The sequence below is a fragment of the Mauremys reevesii genome, linkage group 15, assembly GCF_016161935.1.
Source record: "Mauremys reevesii isolate NIE-2019 linkage group 15, ASM1616193v1, whole genome shotgun sequence".
NCBI classification, from domain to species: domain Eukaryota; kingdom Metazoa; phylum Chordata; order Testudines; family Geoemydidae; genus Mauremys; species Mauremys reevesii.
In genome coordinates, this window is record NC_052637.1 from 10,735,143 (window position 1) to 10,745,665 (window position 10,523).

The following is a 10,523-nucleotide window of genomic DNA, read 5'->3' on the forward strand; positions in this document are numbered from 1 at the left end:
GGGGTTCTGTCATGGTTGGTTCTCTCATCAAATGTTTTTTGGCTGTGTGTGTTGTGTTGTCTCTCCTCTGCACAGTCACAGACTCTCTCTAATACAGGTTCAATCTATGCATTTCCATTGGAAACAAACCCCACAGCAACAGAAATGCACTGGATGGATGGGAAACCCCTGCTAAACCTTTGAGAGCCGCTGCTATTGTTAAAGCAGCGAAGAGTCCTATGGCACCTTATAGACTAACAGGCAAATAATGAGCTTTCGTGGGTGAATACCCACTTTGTTGGATGCACATCGGATACAACTGCTATTATTGTATGTGCTTTTGTAGCCACTAATGTTGCAATCATGCTGTTGTACTGTTCTGTTCCCAGTGGCTCTAATTTGGAGCAGTGCACACCTAGCAGTAGGTAAGAAAGGAGGAAAGATGTGATTATGCTCTCTCGGGTCACTAGAAGGTACAGATATTGGAAAGCTGCAGCAGTGCTGTCTAGTGGATAGCAGACAAAGTGGAAGTCATGAAAGGAAAAGTGATGTTGCCAAATGACCGGCAAAGGGAAATGGACAGAGGTAAAGCTGTATCATACAGATTAGATGGCATCAGTGCAAATGGTCAGGAAAGAATTGTGTGGATCATTGAGCCTCTATGCTATGCAATGAACTGGAAATATCTTTAGAAACCAAAGTGAGGAATGTGAGTGAGCAATGTATAAATGAAGAAATTCTGAAGCCGTGTTAATAAAGGAATGTGAAACAGTGAGCCTAGCTAGGTAACCAACACTACCTAAAGATGGGAAAAGTGCACCATTGTAGAACAATGGCCAACGGGGACACAAGAGCATCAAGGATGGAAAGAGGCAGCTACAACATCCACTGTAGTCAACTCCAGAAGAGAGCAGAGGCTAAGAACAGAGCAATAGACTGTCATGCTGTGTAATCGACCCTAGGGGCAGCAGACTGAAAGAAATGAGGAAAGGTCCGCCTTATTGGCCAATATATTTCAGAAGAGGATAGAGTCCTGTATGTGAAAAGGAAAGGTCAGTGATGCTGCAAAGTGTCCACTAGATGGCAGCACATTCAAAGCAGGAGAAATGGACAGGTATTTTCTGAAATGCCCAGTAGGTGGCAGCAGACATAGACTTAATATTATGTATTATTCTATGGGCAGTAGGTTTTAACAGGACTTCGCCTAGTGTTTCATCAACTTGTGAAATATTTCTCCCTGTGGGATCTTCTCCTTTTTATAATTCTAAGCAAGGTCTGCATGAATTCTCCCCTGACTTCTAGTGATGAACTAGGAAAGATGATTTCATGAACTGACCTTGTTTGCATAGACATGCCAGTTCTGCCTAGGCGCAATGGAAATGCTTTGCCCAAATAATGACTTTTGGTGGTGTTGGATCACAAGTCACTTTGTTATTGGAGCAGAGGTCATAAAAGAGTTTTGTATCCTTATGTGGGGATCAAGGGCAGCAGAACTGTACTGGACATATTCTGATGGAGGGACTCACCCTCAGCTAAACTGCATTCGGTAAGCAGGATATAGGGGTGCCAAAGGCCAGTGGAAATGAGAGAGGGCGGGGACAGGTAGTTTGTGGTGTGGCCTTTTTTTTCATTACTGTTTAATAATAGAGTTTAGTAAGAGTCACTTGAAAAGTCTTGTTACAAACCAACAGAATTGAAATCACCAATAACCAGCTCTAAGCATTAGACCTGTTTTGGGAAAGTATCTCTGATTCCAGAGACTGGCCAGCCTGCACTAGTAGTTGGGCTTGCTCGCTAACAGCTGAAATCACAGAGAGCTGTGTTAAGTTGTGGGCCCTCAAACCACTCAGAGGGTACAGGGACTGGCCAGTGGAGCCGCAGATGTCAGGACAAGAACCTGGACAGCGGAGCGAACAAAGTGATTTTTTTTCTCCCCAACACCCCACCCCCCCTGGGTGGGAGGTGAACTCATACAGATGCACTTCTGAACTCTGGGTCTTTATTGACCAAGGACAATAACTGTGAGTGGGGTGTGGTGAAGGGAGGGGCACCCTAAAGGAACTTTTGGTTGTTGGACTTAAGAAACTGAGGCACAAGGACACTGCCCTACATACTGTGGGGTGGCTGTTTTGCTCATGATTTTATGTTATGAATCCTGCTTGTAGTGTTTTCCCGAGTTATTGTCAGGTTACTTTCCCCCTTTTTATTAAAACTTTTTTTCTGCACTCAGACTCTGTGCTTGTGAAAGGGGAACTTTTGCCTCTGGGTTGGGGCTGTTTCCGGTTTTGTGTTGTATTGTTGGAAAGGAACCCTAAGATATTGAACCTGGCCCCTTTTGCTGCCGACTCCAATTGGAAGAATGGTTACATAAGGAATCAATACGTCACATTGGGCAATGTTCGCAACAAAGATTTGGAGACACAAAATTATTCAGCTGAAAGATAGGTTGAAGTGGGACCCTTATTTAAAGGTTCAAACACCATCACCATAAAAACAAACCAACCAACCCAAAAATGGGTTGAGACTAATGTTTTCCCAGTCTATTTTGCTACCTAACTAATGATACATAAATCAAGTGGTTTGTTGCCAAAAAGCTGAAACAATAATTTTATTTGGGTTCATCTGAGAAAACTTGGGTTAAAAAAATGAGAACTTCATGCTTGTATACGAATTTCTCAAAAGTAGGTGTATGGAGATTTGTGTGATGCAGAAATGGAATGGATCTATAGACAATAGAAATATGTTGTATGGAGACAATATCAAAATAATTTAAGGAAATGGGGGGATGGGGACTGCCCTCTAGTGGATGAAGATATATCCTGTCAAATGTGCCCTCTTCAACTAGTATCTAAAGCAAGTATTCCAGAACCCAGATACTGGTCTGTGCTTTGAGCAGAATGACCCCAGATTTACCTGTTCTCTTTTCATAGGAAAATAGGAACTGCCAGACTGGATCAGACACTAGGTCAATCTAGTCTAATATCCTGTCTGACAGAGGCCAAAACCAGATGTTTAAGAGGAAGGTGGAAGAATCCCATAGCAGGTAGAGGTGGGATAATCTGCCCCCCATATAGCTCTCACCATGGTCTGTGTTACATAGAGATTGGCTCAAGCCCATGAGGTTTAATATCCCTTCCAGAATGTTGGTTGTCATTCATTATAACTCTGGACATTACTGATATCCATGTAAATATCCAGTCCCTGACATTGCAAATGGTGATGTTTTGCAGTTTAATAATAACCATGACATGCCCACAGGTTAGTTACCTTAGAACAACCCCTGTGCAGTTACTCTGTACTTAGGGCTGCTTTTCACCACCTCAGGTATTTCAATTAGGATGCAAGTTCGAATACATTGTCTCTCTCCTTGTCAGGGATTGGGGAGACTAGTTAGGCAGCCTCCAAATGTCCAGGTTCCATTCTGTCACCAGGGAGGGGCTCAAAAAGTGATGACTATAAAAGGACACATTTATGGAAAACCCTTTCCAATTGTCATCTCTACAATTTCTCTGACACTTTTGCAGGTACAGTTTTGAGAACTCCCCAGTGCCACTTGGGATGAACATTTGCCAAATAAAAGAGATCAGTAAACCTAAGAAGTTTACTTTAAAGCAGGGTGACCCCAAAAACTGGGCACCGTGCATAATCCCAGGGGCCTCAGGGTTGAGAAGGCTGGACATTTCTTTTCCCATTTCAAACAATATATTTTCAGTTCCTTTGGGAGAGGCAGAAACCTCTCAGAAATGAGCATCCAACACACAGAATGGTCAGGCAACCCATACAGCACATACTAGGAACGACAATGGATCTATACGAAAGTTATTGCAATAGTTATTAGGATACAGACCAGCGGGCTGTTGCATCAAAAATATGTAAATACATGATGCAATAGCATTAGAAAGAAGCACAGCAACACTCGTCAGAGAGGTCATACGGAGAAGTATCCTGCCTTGCCCAGCTACCACTCACTGGTGAAGACCAGCCTTCACCCTCAGTGTCCTAGACTGAAACTATTGTGTGGGGGAAAGGTGCTTGCACACTAGTCTTCCTCCTGGCTTATGGTCTGAGATCCCTTAAAAAGGGGAGACCCTGCGTGTTGTCTTTGGCCACCTCTGTTCCAGGATTTGTGTATATAGTGTAAACAAATGAGTTACACTAAGAGGCCACATCACTGGATTCTCCTCCAGTGGGAAACTGTGACGGTCTAGGTGGTTTCCCTAGGTACAACTGGAACTGTGAGACCTGCTCTGCCCCCTGAACACACTAACCTGGGGTGTCTGTCACAATGCTCTGCTAGTGACAAGCAGCAAACTCCTCCAGGTGCTGTTATAACTCAGTCCAGCAGCAGATGGAGCCCCACACCCAGCTAGATTGCATGAATGCTCCCACAGCCACTCATGAATCTCACAGAGAAAGGCACCAACTGGATCCCACCAGCTCCCAGCCTTGTACCTCAGGGATATACCACCTTGGACAGAACAATGCCAATTTATTAATTGATTCACCACTTACTTCAAGGGAAAATGGACATGCACAGCCTTTGCCACCTGAGCAGATTTACTAAACGCTTCAGACAAACTCACGGGTGAGGATAAACATAAAAGTAAATTTATTGGATACAAAAGGTAGATTTTAAGTGATTACAAGTGATAGGCAAAAAGTTCAGATAAGTTACCAAAAGAAATAAAAACAAAACAGATTCTGATTAATGTTAACACCCAGTACCCTTACAACTTAGATGCTTCTCACCACAGGCTAACTGGTTGCCCTTCACCCAGGCTCTGCCCTTTGATCAGCACTTTAGTCACTTGGTGGTGGTATTTGTAGATGGAGGTGGAAGAGAGAGAGTATGGCAAATGTCTCTCACTTTTGTAAGGTTCTACAGGACAGTTGAGTAACAGGCTGTCATTCTGAGAAATTGACATTAGATGGCAGCAGAGTAGAGGAAATGAAAGGGGGGTCAAAAATACTGACAAGTGACCAATAGATTTCAGTGGCCAATAAAATAATTAGAAAGTCATACTGTTAAATGGCCACTAGTTGGCAGCATAGAACCATTGGGTTAGAAGGGACCTCAAGGGTCATTTAGTCTAACCCCCTGCCAAGATGCAGGACTTGTTTGTTCTCAGCCTTCCAAGACTGATGGTTGTCCAGCGCCTTTTGAAAACTTCCAGTGAAGGAGATTCCATGACTTCTCTAGGAGGTCTGTTCCATTGTCCTACTGTTCTTGCATTTAGGAAGTTTTTCCTGAGATTAATCTGCTATGCTGCAGTTTGAACCCATTGCTTCCTGTCCTGCTCTCTGTGCAAGAGAGAACAAAATTTCTCCTTTTTTTTTTCAATCTTCCATGTATTTGAAAAAGCAGCAAAGAATCCTGTGGCACCTTATAGACCATTATCATGTCCCCCCTTAATCTCCTCTTTTCCAAACAAAACATAATCAATTCCTTCAGCCTTTCCTCATATGGCTCGCCTCTAGATCCTCCGGATCCTTTCCAGTTCTCTACATCCTTTCTATACGTTGGTGATCAAAATTGGACACAGTCTCCAGCCGAGGCCTAACCAGAGCGGAGGAGAGCTGGACTATCACCTCCCGTGACTTGCATGATATGCCTCTGTTAATGCAACCTAAAATTGCATTTGCTTTTTTTGAAACAACATCACATTGCTGACCCATGTTGAGGTTGTGATCAACCACAACTCCCAGATCTTTCTCAGCAGTGCTGCTGCCAAGCTATTCATCCCCCATTCTGTACTTGTGCATTTGGTTTTTCTTCCTTAAGTGAAAGCATGTGTAAGGGTGATATATGGCCAGCTATTTTCAGAAACCCAGTAGTTTGCAGCATATATTGAATATTAATAAAGGTGTGGTGTAAGTACATTATAACAGGCTATCACCTTGGACAGGTATGTCCCAAAACTGTAAGCTGATATGATTGTTCATGATGTCAAATATTTTACAGAAAGGATCATTAGACTTAAAAGAAAGTTTCAGTTATACAAGTCATGCTGTACAAGTCCCATGGGGCATTATTAGCTATAAAGCTTTGGAGACACAAAATGAACCAAGTGGGAGAAAGGTTGAAGTGGGATCATATTAAAAAGTGTGAAGACCAAATGCAAATATGATGCAGCATTTACACTTTGTAAATCGAAGGAGAAGCTCATTATACAAAGGTAGATCAAACGCACCTGCTCAACACTTCAGGTAACTGCATGTCTCTTCAATGAGAAAATCCCGTTTCTGCAGAAAGAGGAGAGACAAGAACCTCAGCTAACAAACCTATGTCCTAGTGGCCAGGCCCTGAGAAATAAGAGCTCATTGCTTAAAGCTTGGGCTGTGCTGTGCTTACAGGTGAGCACCATTTTCCTGACTATATTCGTATACCACCACCAAACTGAGGGATGAATGTGCTTTGTGAATAGTAGATGGACAAGGTGGTGAGATAATATCTTTTATGCACTAACTCCTGTTGATGGAGGAGAGAAGCTTTTTTGCTACACAGAGCTCTTCTTCAGGTGAATATTAGCAGTTTTAGCCTCACCTTCCCAACACAGTGCCAGTCAGCATTCATAGCACCATTTCACAGAAATGGAGCGTGAGATCCATGTCTTGTGACAGGTCCTCAGTTGTGGATCTGCCCCACTGAAACAAATGGAGCTACCTTGATTTACATCAGCTGAGAATCTGGCTCAACATGTGCCCAATGGGGTGGCAAATGCTGATAGTCTTACCAGCCCAGATGACCCATGCCAGATTGTTTCTAGACTCTGAGTTCAAGGACAGCATCTCCCCGCTCCTTTCTCCCCATGCCTTTCTTGTTCTTATATTATCATCTCACAATCAGTATGGAGTGGGGTGGGGTCACTCCCCTGTTAGTGTTGCACATGAGCCCGGTTTTGCCCCTTCCTAAGATCCACCCTCCAAAGAGCTGTATTTTATTACTGCTACATATTCCACATCAGGAAACAGAAAAGGTGCTGCCAGTCCCTGAGCACGTCACCATCACCAACACAGGAACGAAGGGAGAATTTACTCCACTTCATCATTTACAATGTAAACTGATCTCTTGTGAGGGGATGAAATTTGTTCCTTTTCCTACAGGGCATTGAAATGTTGAATATACCAGGATATATGTTGTGACATTATTGACACAAAGTGCGACTGTATAGACCATTGTTGCAACTAAGATTCTGTAGTAGCACCAAATCTTGTACAAGGGAGATTAAGTAAGGTGTCTATGAGGAGGTTATGATTTGCTGGTTATGATTATGCTACCTGTTTGCATGTGTCATGTTTATATTTAAAGTTATTAGTATTGGCTCTGTACTGTCTGTATTTCAAACTTGTGCTATGATTCTGGGTGACACCTCACACAATTTGCATCATCCTGGCCTGCTTGATGACCCATTAAGGACCATCAGCTATACAACTGACCCATTCAGAGAAGGCAGATACAGCTTGTGACTCAGAAAGGCATACAGGGAAATGCCTATGGATAGAACTCTAAGGTTTTTCCATGCCATGTGCTGGGTAGCTTGTATTTGAGACAAAGGAAGCACAAGCCACATATCAAAAGGTTTATAAAAGGCAGGCTCATCATCTCCATTTTGTCTTCATTCCTGCTTCTTACCTCTGGAAGAACTTTGCTACAAACTGAAGCTCTGAACGGAGGAATGAATGTCGCATCCAAGCTGTGGATGTACTACAGAGACTTGATTTGAATCTGCAGTTTATTCCATCACTGCTAAAATCCTGAACCACGAACTTTGCCATTACTGTATGTAATTGATTCCACTTAACCAATTTTAGCTCTCATCTATATTTCTTTCTTTTTTATGAATAAACCTTTAGATTTTAGATTCTAAAGGATTGGCAACAGTGTGATTTGTGGGTAAGATCTGATATGTATATTGACCTGGGTCAGGGGCTTGGTCCTTTGGGGTCAGGAGAACCTTTCTTCTTTTACTGGGATATTGGTTTTCATAACCAGTCATCACCATAAGGAGTGATGCTGGTGGGGAAACAGGAGTATCTAAGGGAATTCCTTTTTTGACTTATGGATCGCCAGTGAGGTAAAACCAAAGTCCTCTCTGTTTGGCTAGTTTGCCGTGCCTTAATAGTAAAGGAACTCCAGTTTTGGGCTGTAACTGCCCTGCTCAAAGCAATCTTATCCTGAATTGATACTCTCAGTAGTGTCCCGCCAGAGGCTGCATCGTTCCATATAGATTAATTTCCATTAATTCTAACAAGAGATCAGTGTATTTGGACACTAGACTGCAATGAAAAATCTGAGTCTAAGATTTTAGTTGATGTACATATTGGTTTTGACTCCTAAGACCTGGCATGATTCTGGCTATTGACAGAAGTGAAATACAGAACTTAAGCATCATTGTTAAGCTCTGGTATGTCTTGGGATGGGATATGATAGATAGCCAAGTTCTAATATGACAGATCAGAACAATTGTCTACCAGAGAAATAGGCTGTTATATTTGTCATTGCTCTGATATGGCAGAGGGAGGTCTACATGGGTACCAATGTTCTGTCCTCGGACTGAAACTACTGACACTTTGCTCTGAAGTCTACATTTAGCCTTTAGGAAGGGAATATTCTAAATATTTTTGGTATTCATTCACGAGATTTGATTAACATTTCATGCTACATTCTTCCAATTCAATTGCTCACCTTGGTTTTTTTTGTTCCTAGACTCAACCCATGGCAGGCACAGATTGGAGAAACCAAACAACCGTCACAGAATTTATCCTTCTGGGATTCAGGGATCTCGCTAAGCAGAAAATTCTTCTCTTTCTAATGTTCCTAGTGATCTATATTGCAACCGTGGCTTGGAACACTCTCATTGTGGTGCTTGTTGTGACTGATCAGCACCTTCACACCCCCATGTACTTCTTCCTGGGCAACTTGTCCTACTTGGAGATCTGCTACACCTCCACCATCCTACCCAGGTTACTGGCCAGTCTGCTGACTGGGGACAAAACCATCTCAGTCGGCGGCTGCATCACGCAACTGTATTTCTCTGGCTATCTGGCAGCTACGGAATGCTGTCTCCTAACAGCAATGTCTTATGATCGGTATCTAGCGATATGTAAACCTCTGCACTATTCAACTCTTATGAATAACAGGTTTTGCATCCAGTTGGCTACTGGGTCATGGTTAAGTGGTTGTTTGGCTATTACAATCCTTATCTCATTCCTATCACAGTTAGTATTCTGTGGCCCGAATGAAATTGACCATTTCTATTGTGATCCCGTCCCACTGATAGAACTCTCCTGCAGTGACACACACCTGAGCATATTGGGGGATTTCATAATAGTCTCCGTATTCACCCTGCCTCCATTCCTACTAACCCTGACCTCCTATGTGTGTATCATCGCCACCATCCTGAAAATCCCTTCCAGCACCGGGAGACAAAAGGCCTTTTCCACGTGCTCCTCTCACCTCACTGTGGTGACAATTTTCTATAACACCATAATCATTGTCCACATACTACCGAAACGTAATACACTCAGAGATCTAAAGACAGTGCTCTCTCTTTGCTTCACGGTCCTAACTCCCCTGATAAACCCCCTTATCTACAGCCTGAGAAACAGAGAGGTCAAGGAAGCCTTGAGCAAAGCAGTCAGTAAATGTGTCTTTCACAAAAACATGCAGAGACTATGAGATAATAATTTAGCTTGAGGTTTTGAAAGCTGCCTGAGTGATTGAAGCAATAAGCCTGTGATGCACTGTACCTCAAAGTAGCCCCCTGCAACTTCTATATTCATCTTTTGTATTTGGTTGTGATATTTTATAAAAAACATGCCTTGTGAGGTATCATATGTAAGGTCATGATCTGCTGAAACTTATTCTTCTGTTACAATATGTATATCATCATTGTATATGGCAGTATGAGATTTTGTTATGTGGTTATTATTGAAATATGTTGGGAGTCTGGGAGCCACCCACTGTTAGTTCTCCAGTGACAACAAAGGAGCTGGCCCACACCTAGGTGGGTGTTAAACGATCATCAGCAGCCATTGACCAGCAGGGGAATTGTAAACAAGAGATTCACAATTCTATAAGACAGTTGTGCAAGCACCACACAATGGGAATTGCTGAACTCTGTGATTCAGCAAGGCCCACCAGGACATGTCTGGGCTAGTTTTTTTCCAGGGACATGAATTGAGAGTAAAAAATAAGGGACAGTGGCATCATGAGACCAACTCTTTCTTCCCCCACCTATTCTGGAGGCAACAAGAAAGCTGGGAAGACAAAGACTTTGAACTGGAGAGGTTCATCCGAGGCTGAGAGGGGAATTCAGCCTGTGTATTAAGAACTGTAACCTGCCTGTGACATTCAGTGTGGTGAGAAAAGCTGTTTGAATCAAGTATTACTAAGTCTGATAAAGTTTAGGATTTAGAATGCGTTTTTAATGTTTTTTTTTCTTAGGCATAAAAGTCAGAGATAGTTACCCAACACTTGGATCACTTAATCTATCTTTGTGTAGTTAATAAACTTATTTTAATGTTTAATCTTAACCGGTGAG

The 10,523-nt window shown here is 42.6% G+C and overlaps 1 protein-coding gene across 1 annotated transcript; it reads left to right on the forward strand.

Annotated features, from left to right (window-relative positions):
* Positions 1–8,695: 8,695 nt before the first annotated feature.
* On the forward strand, positions 8,696–9,574 carry LOC120383193 (olfactory receptor 6N1-like; the record flags this gene model as incomplete). Its single annotated transcript, XM_039500959.1, has 1 exon — positions 8,696–9,574. A coding segment is annotated over exon 1 (879 nt), but the record flags the coding sequence as incomplete, so codon positions are not given.
* Between the last annotated feature and the right edge of the window lie 949 nt (positions 9,575–10,523).